The sequence below is a fragment of the Barbus barbus genome (genome assembly GCF_936440315.1).
Source record: "Barbus barbus genome assembly, chromosome: 19".
Classification (NCBI taxonomy): Eukaryota; Metazoa; Chordata; class Actinopteri; order Cypriniformes; family Cyprinidae; genus Barbus; species Barbus barbus.
The window spans coordinates 16,529,241-16,542,693 of NC_136747.1; the positions used below are offsets into that span (position 1 = coordinate 16,529,241).

At 37.5% G+C, this 13,453-nt stretch overlaps 2 protein-coding genes across 2 annotated transcripts; one reads left to right on the top strand and one right to left on the bottom strand.

Annotated features, from left to right (window-relative positions):
- The first annotated feature begins 401 nt into the window (after window positions 1–401).
- Window positions 402–4,893, top strand: LOC306885865 (protein JTB-like). Its single transcript, XM_079442658.1, has 6 exons — window positions 402–579; window positions 1,413–1,600; window positions 1,706–1,746; window positions 1,840–1,931; window positions 2,755–2,834; window positions 3,230–4,893. Exons 2-6 carry the CDS (start codon window positions 1,497–1,499, stop codon window positions 3,384–3,386), a joined length of 474 nt encoding a protein of 157 aa, XP_079298784.1. The 5' UTR covers window positions 402–579; window positions 1,413–1,496; the 3' UTR covers window positions 3,387–4,893.
- A 1,885-nt stretch (window positions 4,894–6,778) lies between these two features.
- LOC306885237 (cocaine- and amphetamine-regulated transcript protein-like) lies at window positions 6,779–8,004 on the bottom strand. The gene is made up of 3 exons (XM_079441638.1): window positions 7,670–8,004; window positions 7,252–7,332; window positions 6,779–7,167 (listed from the first exon to the last, which is right to left on the bottom strand). The coding sequence occupies exons 1-3, from the start codon at window positions 7,793–7,795 to the stop codon at window positions 7,060–7,062; spliced, it is 315 nt and encodes a 104-aa protein (XP_079297764.1). The 5' UTR covers window positions 7,796–8,004; the 3' UTR covers window positions 6,779–7,059.
- Between the last annotated feature and the right edge of the window lie 5,449 nt (window positions 8,005–13,453).

Genomic DNA, 13,453 nt, shown 5'->3' on the forward strand with positions numbered 1-13,453 from the left:
AATTGGCAACAAAATCTAATTTAGAGAGTATTTAAACTCTCTAAGCCACACTTTTTAAAAAGAAAGTGTGACTGCCATTGCATTAGAAAACTAAATCTAGAACCAAGTAGTTTGTTAAACGATATGTAGGCTCAAATGTTCAAGAATCAGACAAATTAAACTGCACTTGCCTTCATACATCCAACAATCAGGTTCAGTGGGACCAGACTTAAAGAAAAGTGAAGTTACGAGGAAATGCCAATGTTGAAACACCATTTGTTTGCAGACGAGATTTGATTCAGTACTTTGTATATAATGTAAATAAAGCCATACATATCCAAATACATTTCGATGGGCCATACGGACAGGAGAGCCGGTCCACTGGAGGGCGATACACTTTAAATCTGATTTGAAAGCCATGTTCTCCTCTGACGTAATCCTCTCCGTTTCAGTATGGCAGGCAGGCCCTTATCTAGAGGTCTCTGTAAATAAAGACATTTATACGGTGTATTCAGAAGTAACAGTCGTGTTTACATGTAGTAATCGATGATCGCTGGCCGTTAAGTGTTTGAGAGATCCTCTCGGGTGATATGATTTGGGGTGAGTACTGCGTGTTCCCTGCTGATGTGGACCGTGTTTAGTTACTCTTTCTCTGTTTACGAAGCTCGTGTACTCGAATAACTTCTGTATTTATGTGTGTAAGTTATCCATAATCGACGGTCATTTGTTATGCGGCGGAAGTTGTTGTTTCTTCCTTTTTATATCAAACACTAAGTTTGTTAATTTAACGGTAAGTTAGGTGTTTTCAGTAAGTTACTCAAAGCCCCGTGAGATGTAAACACTGTTTTGACTTAATCATTTAATCAAATAGGTATACTTAAATGGCATTACATTTGAAGTAGCTTTAACGTAGTTTGCTACTTTTTGTCAGTAACTTCATTGTAACGTTAGTTTAATCGCTTTGCATTATGTGTCGAGTGTTAAACTACGGAGTTTCTTCCTCGGGGGTTTTTAGCTTCTCTGCTAACTGCTAAAGTAGTTTTTCTACTATAGTAGAAAAGTGATGATAAAAAATGTATATATTTTACCATTTTATTTGTTTTGATTCATTACGCAAATAGCCGAGCCCTAGATAAAGAGATTATGTCCATCTAGATCAGAAGTTGCCTTCAAATGATACACAGGACAGCTTTTTGAGCAATGTTGCTTGGGCAGTTTCCCCTTGAGAACGGGTAACATTTTTTTACCTGGATAATTTAGGTCTGTAGTGGGCCCTGTCTGTGTCTGGTTGCCCGTTGAAAGCAACATTGCCCAAAGTTGCCCAGTAGCATTGCTCAAAACGTTGTCCCGTGTATCATCAGCCTCACAGTGTGCGAGTTTTGTTTATATGAGGTTCGGTGTATTCATTTTATTTTTCACATGTGTCTTTGTAGGTACTTTGGATGTTTTACTGCTCTGAGGAATGAAACTGTACTGTGAACCGGCAGTAAACGTCAGTTGTGTTACTATATAAACGCATGTGCACCAGAGTGATGGAGAGTGACTGTAGGATCCCTATGGCATGTCTGAGACCCCGGATCCTGGCCCTGCATGCTTTATTCTGGGGCTTAGTGTCTCTTAGGTGAGAAAATTACCATTGCCATAAGTGATTTTCTTCTAATGCAGAGTAATGCGAAACTAAGCTTTGATCATACTCATTCATTCCATGTTTAAACTTTTTTTCTAGAGTGTTTGGAGCAGCTCTTCTTAGCGACGAGAAGGCAGCAGGTACTTAGAAAAATCAGGATTTCATTAAAGACTGTTCTCTAAAGTGTACTAGGTTCATATACTTGTAATTGTCCTTATGTTTTTTATTTGTAGTTGTGGTGACAAAGGCAGTGACAGCACCTTGTTGGCAGCTGGAGGAGTTTGTGGTGGCTAAAGAGTGCAGTGCATGCGAAGGTTTGCAATCGGTGAGGCCAGGGTACACACACACACACACACATTTGATCAAAAGTTTTTTTTGTTTGTAATAAAAAAAAAGGTATTGTATGCTAACCAAGGCCACATTGATTTATTAGTGATGGCAAAGCTGAATTTTCAGCAGCCATTACTCCAGTCTTCAGTGTCACATAATCCTTCAGAAATCATTCTAATGACTTCTGATCTGGAGCTCAAGAAATATTTCTTTCTGTTATTAGTGTTGGGAACAGTTGTGCTGCTTAAGAACAGCACTTATTTAAAATAGAATTTTTTTGTAACATTCTAGAACTCTTCAATGTATAAATTGTGTACACATACACACATATACACGTATATACGTTTAGTGCTGTCAAACGATTAATCGCATCCAAAATAAGTTCTTGTTTACATGTTGTATGTGTGTGTACTGTATATTTATTATGTGTATATATAAATACACACACATGCATGTGTATATATTTCAGAAAAAAATTGTTTATATATTAAATGTAAATATTTTCAAATATATAGTGATATAATATAATATCATATATATACACATACATACATATACATACACACACGCACACACACAAAATTGTCCTAAAACCAAAATGCAATCTTGTCTTGGGACAACTTTGAACTTTTTTGATCCATTTCAAATGTTGACTACTGTATGTGTGCATGTATGTATGTATGTACAGACAAGGTATACAAATATAGTGCTCGATAGCTTATGAATTGTGATTGTTCCAGCTGTAGAGCATTTCATTTTTGCGAATTAATGAAAAAGTGTCCTCTGCTTTCCTTGTAAACCTGCTGTCATTTTCACAGAAAACTGTACCAGCCTGCAGCCAAACAGGTTTTGTAGAAAAGATCAACTGCACTAAATCTAACAGAGATGAATACAAGAGGTGAGTGGCTCTCCACCAAATATATATATATATATATATATATATCCTATTTTGTTTGGATAACAGTAGCTGGTTCTCCAACCACATATTTATGGAAATTTTGCATATTGAGTCTTTTTTTTTTTTTTGTCTGCATGTTCTAAAACCACAGGTAGTACTACATCCCAATAGCTACAACTTAAATGTCTGTTTTTGCTACTTTGACCAAAAGTGGTTTTGTTCTCTGTGGTGGAGACACTGCTTCATTTTCCGCAACATTCCACTTCTTTCCACACAAATTAAGTTCACAGTTTGGAAGGCCAAATAGCAAATGTTTATCTGGCTTACAATATTAATCCAGCCAGTTAAAAAGTTATACTAATTTACTTCACTCTTTCTCTTTGTTTTCCATTCAGCTGTCGCTCTACCAAAATGGAGGAGCATCTCTTTTGGAAATTTGAGGGTGCAATGCTGGCTCTCACTGTTGTCTTTGCAATACTGGTGGTTGCTAGACAACGCTCACTTGACCGCCAAGCCTCAGACAAGGTTCGGCGACAGATAGAGTCTATTTAGTAGACTGGACTGTACTAAAAGTTAATGGGCCTGTGGCCTGGTGTTATACACTCTCAGCAAAGGGCATAACCCCACAGTTCATGGAGGCTTCCAGACTTTATCACTGGTTTCATCTTACTGGACACTCGAAGACAAACCTCTGAACGGGCACAATGTGCTCTTGTTACCCAGACTGACATTACTTGTGGATGCTGCTTCTTTGCAGGACTTAACTAACTAGATGTGAATCTCAAGATCATCCCATCAAATCAGCAAACATTATGCAAGACAGGAGTCTAGTCCCTATTTAGTAAAAGATGTACAGATCTCCGTACACCTGTTCTTTAAAATGCTGTGAAGGTGGTGTGTGTTGAACAAAATATGGGTGTGTGTTGCATGTTTTCAATAATCCAAAAGCACATCAAGTATTTTCTCAAGCCGTAAATGAACTGTATGGTCAAAGTCTTGAAAGAAGATACGGTTTTGTTTCATCACAATGGGTTTATGTTAGTCAGGGTGAGTTTCAGTGAATATCAGAGTTTTGGGGTTTGTTCATTTGGCTTCATTCATTTCGGAACACGCTATCATTCATGAAATCACAGATGTCTTTTTCCTGAGTTTCTCCAAACTGACACACTTGTCCATCCATTAACATTGACATGTTTCTTCCTGGAACATTAACAGTAATTTAATTAATCTCATACGTGCAGTTGTTGTTTGTTAAATCCTTATTTTCAGTATATACTTTTATAGTGTTTTTGACACGTTCTTAAGAGACTTGTAGGTGCTCCTTATTCAAGTTTTTTTTTTTTTTTTTTTTTTCATGGCGTTTACTTTCAGTCTTTGTCCTCCTGAGTAAAAAGAAATATTTTATATAAAATTGTGAACAAACGTCTTGGTTCATAATGTCAGTCTGAAAAATACCAGCTCTGTACTCATATCAGACTGATATATGCAAGACTGCATTGTAGTGTATGTTAAAGCTGCTTGACTTGAAATGAAGAGGATGAGATTTATTGAAACCAACCCACCTTTTTATATAATTTTTTTTTTGTTGTTGTTTCTTTATTTTTCAAGCACTTCACAGCAAAATTCAATATTGGATCTGCGTCTTGTTTACTGAAGATGTGATTTTTTGTGTCATCGACTTCAGAAAGAGTTTACTCTCCTGGTTTTTGGTAAAGAGGTGCATTTCTAACTTTTCCACAAGTTTATTTACATTGATTGGTTTGACAGTATAATGCCTTTTTATTAAGGCTGATTGGTGTGTTTTTTTTAACTCCACAAGTTTAAAAGAAAGCCATGTGAATTTGAGCTTGTCCCATAAATGATTTTAATGATCTACTTAAAATGTAAAAGGTGTATTTTTATGAAAGATGAGTGACATTTCCTGTTCTCTGTTGATGATGAACTGAGGAATAAATGGGAAAAAGAAATGGTCTGCCCTAGTTTGTGATTCTGTCATGATGGAAAATTGTTTTGTGTGATGAAAGTAAAAAAATAAATTAAAAAAAAGAGGTCAAACTCCATAAAAAGAAATGAGTGCACTTTGATATTTTTGGACAGGAGCAGATGTGGCCATGCTGAGAACGTGTCACAGCAGAACAAAACTTAGCTGTGTTACACTGTGGAGAGGAACAAAAAGACAAATGGTAAGAAAGATTTCTCAAGTGCACACGTTTTTGCTCAAGTGTACACACTGACTTGAACCCAGAGTTTTCTACAGTGGGTTTTAAAAACCTGAGGGACTTGGAAATGTATAATTCCCATTAAAATAATGACCATTAAAATGTGTCAAGTAATTTATTCACCCTCAAGTTGTTCCAAACGTGTATAAATTAATTTCTTCTGTTGAATACAAAAGATGATATTTTTAATAATGTTTCTAACTCAACAGGTTGCCATTGACATATTTATTTTCCATACTATGGAAGTCGGTGGCTACCAGCAATGTTTGTGTATACAACATATTTCAGATAATCTTTTTTTTCTGTTGAGCAGAACAAAGAAACGCATACATGCATGAAACAACTTGAGGGTGAATAGGATAAATAACAGGTTGTTTAATTGAACTATCCCTTTAAATCCAGAATTGTGCATGAGTTATGTTACGTTCATGCAGAACCTACTCGACAGTTGTGTTTGTCACAGTATGCAGACTTATAATAAGCAAAAGTGAAGTACCAGAATGGTTATCCTCCTCCTTTTCAGACGTCTGCATACGCCTGGAAGACGGTTGAACTTTCTCTTCAAAATGGGCACGACCTGTCTTTGAAGATATTCTTTATATTCTGCCACAGCTCTTGTCTGAAATAAACAGTAAGTTTTCCGATTATCCATCGACCTGCGGTCCAAATCGCCAGCGCGCAGTGTTTCACTCACCGCTTCCGTCGCTCCGGTCGGTTCGTGGTCTGGCGGTCTTGAAACCACGCCGCTGATTTTACAATAAATGTACACAGCACAGTGAAGCGCCACGAGAAGTATAGATACATTTGACATTATATTTTTATTATAGTCACGTAGGAGTGCTTCTGGTCGCGAGGGGTCCGGCACGAGTTTTCACGCAAAGTCTTGTGGGACTTAAAAGGTCTTACCTGCTTCTACGTCACATATTGATCACCTCATCGGATGATGAGATTTTCGAGGTTTTTTCACGGCCATTATATGTAGATTTCCCTTCCCTCTGAGACATTTTCTTCAGTTCATATAGTTATGATTGGTGACCACATCATTTCCTGTGGACGGATCTCACAGCAGCCTAAACCTATTTGTTTCAAAGAGGATTTAAGAAACCGAATGAGTCTAGATCTTGGACCAGGCTTTTCAACCAGGCATCTGCTTGCATTATGTAATGTAGGCTAGTTATTCTTAATTATTGTTACTGTAAAGTGTTTCTGAGAAAATGTAGCCTATAGCTTTGTTTAAAAAGATATAAAGTAGGCTATGAATTATTTTTATGCGTATGTTTCAGCAGCGTTTTCAAGCAACGTTTCAGAAACACAAGTTATACAAGTTTTGCGCTAAACAGACGCTCATTAATTCTTGTTTGCCTGAGAAGATTAAGTTAACCATAGCAAGTGCACGATCTCAACGATTTCCGATTAGTATCGGACTGTCTCTACATTACATTAGATGGCCTATAGGCTATCACAAATATAATTACAAACCGCTGACGCTAAAGATGACCGCTCAGAAGACCATTTTGGTAGCTCAAGAAGAACCTCAGATTGCGCACCGAAAATCGCTGACATCATTTCCATCAAATAGTTAAATCTCAGTCTTTTGTTATTATATAATTCACTAGAAACTAGTGATTAATGATTATTCAAATCGAGGTTTTAGTCGGTCATGACACTTCTTGATTGATCGCACCCTTTACCTGTAATGACTCACTCCGCTCCAGACCTTGTTCTGAGAGATTTTACGGTTTTTATTAAACAGTTACATTATAAACTCACAGATAATGTATACATACTTTCATTTCGAGTAGACAATGTTCAGAACGAATGAGCCTTAAAGACGTGTTATTAACTTAAATTAAACACAAACGCATATAGACAAAGTTACGAACAAAACAACACTAAATACATCACCCATGTAATTTTACGCGTTAAACAGATGAGGTGTCCCAAGCATTGCTGTCACGAGTTTCTCAGCACAGTGCCTGAGAGAGAAGAGAGCTGCGCGAGCTCTATCAGTAGCAGCGCAGGAAGAAAGTATTGCAGGCTGTTCCTCGCATGCAATCACACAGTCGCCCGATGCGCGGTCCGTGCTTCATGGCGCAGCGCTCCCCCACATCACACTGAGAAACACGGTGCATCGCATTAGATACTTGTACAGTCAACCTCTTTTACTTGAAGAAAACATTAAAAATGAATGGGTTTACCCTTGGAATGACGCTAGCTTTTTTCTCCACAGATATCCGATTGTCCTGATCTCCATCCAAAAGTTCATCGAGCGCCTCAGCCTAAACACAATAAACGGCGAGAAAGCATGAATTTCTAAAACAGATAGATTTGAAACGAGAATTTAAAGATTCACTTCTTAGCTATATTTATCCAAGCAAGTGAAAGTTGAACCTATTTCTAACAGCTATTTCTAAGTTACAGCGAATTTCATGCTTTCAAAGTGATGAACATAGTTTCACTTGAAATTTCTGAAACCATTATAAGTAGAGAACTCAATCCTGATTTTTTACGCTGCTTACTGTGTTTCAGATGTAGCGGAAACTCTTTTTTTTTTGCGTCAACAGGTTGAAAATGTACTTGAGTTATGCCATATGACACTCTCGATTATTCTCTTACCAGGTCTCTCTTGATGAACTGCTCCTCTTGCGCGCTCAGTCGGTTGTCCAGTGGCATCTGACCCCTGCAGACGCAGAGCAGCGAGAGGAAAACGCTCAGGTAAACCGCCGCGCGGACGCTGTCCATGGTGCTGAGTGCTTTGGCGTCAGTAAGGTAAAACTGAGAATTTAAAATACAAAATCGTTTGCTATTTTCTGTTTTAGCGATAACAGCGTTGAAAGTTTTCTCGGCTCTTGTTAGCGCTTTCTATTGCTTCACTGGGTTGCTGGGAAACTTTCTCTATTTATACGAAGTTCCTGCTACCTGATGTATTCACGTAACGTCACTGCATCCGTATTCAGCAGGCTGTTTTTTTTAAAGAAGCAGCTGGGAGTTGGTTTGAATCAGAGATGATATCGCTTTGACATCCGTGCAATTTAAATCCGTGGTTTGTCCGCTAAGAGAATTTGTTTAATTTATTTATTGGCATGCAATTGTTTGAAATGACTGTGGTTGCATTTTTTTTGCATTTTGTCCTCTTTACTTAATGAAATTCCTTTCATTAAGTACACAATCTTAAAAATAAAGCTTCCAAGGGTCTTTATTTAAGGGATGGAATGTTTCATGTAAGATTCTTCATGAATCTAAATGCCAGTTTAGACCCTTTTTAAGATAATTTTCAAGAGTGCAAAGTGAATTTGGGTATATTGAGCAACCTTGTGACATTAAGATGTCCAAAAGGGTCCCAAATTACCTGTAAGATCATAAAGTACAGTATGTCTTTTATCTCTCTCTCTCTTTGAAACTGCATAACTCCGTAAGTGTGTCATTCATGTATTTAAAAGTCAGTCTTGGCATTTTCTCTGTTCATTGTTGTATCAAAAGTTCTGTGAGCCTTTAGCAGCAGTGAACAATAGTAAAGAGTCGATAACAGTAAATGCTGGCTGTAAAAACAAGCATCAACGATAGTTTTTTTTAATGAAAGGTTTTATTAATCACCTCTGTGAGTGGGCAGTCAATTCCACTGATGTCTGGAAGGTTACACACCTCTAATTGACAGTTCACCATATAATTATTAGTCCTTGCCCATATATATTCATACATAGAATATTATCTATGTCCAGGTGTCACACTGGTTTGTGACCTATATTTCACAATGCAGGTGAAGGAAGGTTTCATTATATTTTATTCTGCTGTACGTCTATGGCCTATAAATAGCATCTGTTTATGCTCTTCAGAATAAAAATGGATCAATTTTCATCCAACACTGCCTTGTTCTTTTAAATTTAAATATTTTAAAATGATTACCTGACAAATATGAACTGATGGATCAATCTTAGTTAATAATTACATTGAAACAGAAATAGTGCAAAAAGTATAGGTCATTTTTAAGTATTCTAAGAATTCTCTTCATTCTTAATCATTATTTCACTCTTGGTTTTTTGCCATAACCATGACAGGATGAAGACAGCTTCTCGATAATGTCGTACATTCTGATTAGGTGCGGTCAGATGTCTGACATTTTCACCACCTCAGTGTGTCTCATTTCTCTCCTCTGGGGGAATCACTCATCTTCTCAGCAGCTTGTAATTAAAGCTCTGCTCTTCTCATTCCAAAGCTCACATTCTTGTGAAAACGGAAGAGTGGGAGCCATTAAAGTGAAGGTACAAATGTATTTATTTAAGTGTGAACACAAAAGTGGCTCATCCATACCAGATCTTCGAGAGAAAAAGCACTAGTCTATAGGCATATATACCTAACTATTCCACTACTTCACCCCCTACTTACTTTGACCATCATATCTGACCTATTCGCTAAAACTCGGGGCATGCCCCTGTCTGTAATGGTAGGAATTTAGAGTTGGTAGAGCAATTCACGACTAGAACCTCCCTTCTAGCGTCTCACATTCTCTCGGTATGTATACCTTCAAATGCACTAATTGCCTCTAGGGCTCTTAGTGCCATAGAGAATGCATTTTGTCCCTCCCGGATTGTGCACATCTCTCAATCTATAGATGTGCACTCGTACACCTTTACACTTACAGGTGTACCTAAATTATGACACCAGTTTTCTTCTGCTGGTGTCCCTCACTCATATCTGAGTGAGACTTTTAAAATGATATAAAATTGATTTAAAATTAATTTAAAACAGTTAAGGTAACAGAGATCAATATATCAAAGAAAATACAGAACTGATCAGATAGTGCTACATCATTAATAACAATGGATGAAATGTTTAGACCTCTACTGATGAATAAATCTGGAGTGTGTCCACGATTGTGTGTGCACATGCTGAATCAGGTCAAAAGTGTTTAAAGCAGTTATCATTTCTGTAGTAGTTTTGATTTCTGCATTATCTATGTGAATATTGAAATCCCCTGCTATAGCAAAACAGTCAAACTCTGAGGAAATCATTGATAACAGTTCTGTGAAATCATCAACAAAGGCTGGAGAGTATATTGGAGGCCTGTAAATAATGATAAACGGAATATGCGGAGCACCTTTCAGCACAATACCTAGATATTCAAAAGACAAGTACTGACCAAATGACACTTGCTTGCATTGATAGACATCTTTAAAAAGAGCAGCTACACCTCCACCTCTCATAACAGTCGTGCATACACTTATAAAATTAAAGTTAGGAGGGGCTGTGTAAGGTCCACCCATTTGGCCCAAAGAAGGTATCCAAATAGTGAATGAAGGGTTCCTGCGTGTTCAGTCTTTTCAATGTGCAAAGTTCTTCAATTTAAATTAAACTCTAATCTGACTCCATTTTATTATTTAATCTGACTCCGTTTTATTATGACCTCGTATTTAGCTTGAAATACAAATTGATTGCTTGTCTATTTCTAATTAGTATTCTTCTGATATTTGATTATTCTAGTTAACTCTTGACTTTATATTTACTCGTTCATTCGGTTGCTCATGTCTTTAACAAGGATGCAACGTAATCTACTAGAGTCAATAATTACAGAGTAAAACAGAATAAGGTCAAATGTATCAATTTATTATCAGTCAGGTAAATACTGTATGTATTATGTCAATTACACAGCAATTCAAAGAGATCAAATCATATCAATACAAAACATCGAATTCTCAGAGATGAATCTACAAGTAAAGGATGCATACCTGACTTTATAGAAATACATAGTGTGAAGTATTGAGAGACACCACACACTACGGGCTTCTGGCTACAGAATCGCCCTGATCCTTTTGCCACATTTCTTTAAGTACTTCAGACCAGGATAAACATCCCCCAAACTGGAGACAGGAACTAACAATTGTAATTTGCAATTTAATCAAGTCGAGTTAGCACCTTTTTGGAACAGAAGGTAATTTGCATGAAAACCACTGAGAACTGACACACCCTCTAAAGTGTGCAATACATCTCTAAACTCTTAGGATCTGTATTACCTTGTAGTTTACTTCTTATAAGAATGAGACCATTGTACCAGTCACCCTGAGACAATTCAAATGATACCAAACATGACTGTAAATATCACTTGCATTAATGTAGAACATTACGTTCTACTATTGACCATTCTGAGTGAGCTGAGTGAAGGATGGGTGAGGGGAAGGAACTGATGCATATGTGAGAGAGGCATTTTCTCGCATTTTCTCTCAGTGGGATGTGGAGACAGATGTCTGTATGTTAATGCACTGTGTGTGTGTGTTGTCCATCTCAGGAGTTCAAAGTGTCTGAGGTTCTGTAATTCTTCCAGCTGTTTCATTTAGGACTGTTGCACTGCAGCTGTCTTCTAGCCATATATCGGTTAAAAACATAAAATCCAAAGTTGTTTGTGGTTAAGTCATTGATCAGAAATGATTTATTTTTTTAGTGAGCGAATGTTTAAAAATGCTAACTTGATGGCATTATTTTGTGTCTCAGCAATCTTAATTTGAAGCATTATAGGGCGCAGATTAGATGGGTCAGTCGTACGGCTTGAGAAGGCCTTAGACTTTCTATCACGTGATAAAACAGATGGAGAAAGCTACAGGCACACTGGTTTCCCGCTTGTTCTGTAAACAATTGTGAAAGTTGCTGCTATCATAGCGGGGACCCGACACACATCACTGAGAGTAGCTATCAGTTGTTTTTGGTTCACCTACAGCCGATGGAGGAGGGTTTGGGTCCTGGCGTTGTGGTAGCGGTCGAAGTGCTCTCGCAGGAGGAGGAGGATGAGCTATAGGGAATTCATCTTCACTTAATCAAGAGTTCAGTTCTGTCACCTTAAAGAAATAGTGAAAATTTGCAGAAAATGTATTTACCCTCAGATCAGATGAGTTTGAGTTTGTTTCTTCATCAGAACAAATTTGGAGACAAATAGCATTACATCATTTACTCTCCAATGGATCCTCTGCAGTAAATGGGTGCCGTCAGAATAAGAGTCCAAACTGTTGATAAAAACATTACAATTATCCAGTAGTTATCCACATCACTTCACATATCATCTTGTGAAGCAAAAAGCTGTTTGTAAGAAACAAATCCCTTATTAAGGTGTTTTTAACATAATATTGCTTTCTCCAGTGAAAAAAAGTCATCTTGTCAGAATTGGGATTGCTTAATTGATTACTCGTGGATTTTTGTGATTATTTTATCAGTGGTTTGGACTGCAGAGGATCCATTGAGCAAATGCTGTAATGATAAACTTCTCCAAATGTGCTTTGAAGAAGCAAACTCATCTACATCTTGGATGTCCTTAGGGTGAGTCAATTTTCAATGGTCAATTTTGGGTGACTTAGTCTTTTAACAGAGCTAAGACTGCAAACTGATATTTACTGTAATTAACACAAATTACATGTGATAATTTACATATCTGATACAGGGAGGTCCTTCACTGAGGTGTGTGTGTGTGTGTGTGTGTGCGTGTGTATGAGTGCGTGTGTGTTAATGTGTGTGCGCTGATTGTTTGCTCCTTGCATTATTCAGCAGCACTGGATCTGCCACAGATCCACATCTCTGGATTGTCAGACCATTACTCAACCCTTCACCTGGTTAGCACAGTAACCTTGTGGAGCACACGGAGGAGCCAGGTTTATACAAAATGTATGACCTGATGCATCTGGAATGAAATGATTCCAAGAAGACGCATGTGCTCCTACGTCACAAATCAGTCCATGAATGTGAATGCCACTGTTGCACACACACATGTGCATCTATGTGCGTCCCATATTTGCCATTCAGATACAACCATAGATAGTGTCAAGGGTCCTAAATGCTCCTTCTTGGGGTTGTGTGTGGATTTTGTGTTAGCAAGAGCTATTTTCCTGGAAACAAAATCAGTAAATCTACCTTCTCTCTCAAAGCTATTTAAACACCTATGTATTGTGGTAATCAAACAAAAAGGTGAAATCCCGTCACTGGCAAAGCTATATAGACACTTGTCTATACATGAACTGATAGCCTTATCACTGGGAAAGTGTCCTTAAAGGAACAACTTGTTCCTTATCTTCTGCTAAAAGTTGCATAGAAGTAATATGTAGCCGTTATGTACCTTGTGGTGGTAAACAAGGTATTAAGACATCCGTTTAAAGTGAGAGTCTGCCCAAAAATGAAAATTCTGTCTTCATTTCCTCATCCACAAGTTATTCAAAACCTATATGACTTCCTTCTGTGAAACATATACCAACCCATTTCAGTTCCCATTGACATCCAGTGTATTTTTCGTCAATTAGGAACCAAAACTCTTTGGTTACCAATGTTCTTTAAAGTATCTTCTTTTATTTTCCACAGAAAAAAGAAAGCCATATGGGTACAAGGGTGGGTAAATGTTGATAGACTTTTTGTTTTTGGGTAAACTTTCTG

Bases quoted from the DNA above. Each gene is read 5' to 3' on its own strand.
- LOC306885865 (XM_079442658.1), top strand. From the start codon at position 1,497: ATGTGCACCAGAGTGATGGAGAGTGACTGTAGGATCCCTATGGCATGT. The intron at 1,601-1,705 runs GTGAGAAAATTA...CTTTTTTTCTAG, and splicing joins TGGGGCTTAGTGTCTCTTAG to AGTGTTTGGAGCAGCTCTTC. The intron at 2,835-3,229 runs GTGAGTGGCTCT...TTTTCCATTCAG, and splicing joins AACAGAGATGAATACAAGAG to CTGTCGCTCTACCAAAATGG.
- LOC306885237 (XM_079441638.1), bottom strand. From the start codon at position 7,795: ATGGACAGCGTCCGCGCGGCGGTTTACCTGAGCGTTTTCCTCTCGCTG. The intron at 7,333-7,669 runs GTAAGAGAATAA...TATTGTGTTTAG, and splicing joins AGTTCATCAAGAGAGACCTG to GCTGAGGCGCTCGATGAACT. The intron at 7,168-7,251 runs GTAAACCCATTC...CGTGTTTCTCAG, and splicing joins AAGCTAGCGTCATTCCAAGG to TGTGATGTGGGGGAGCGCTG.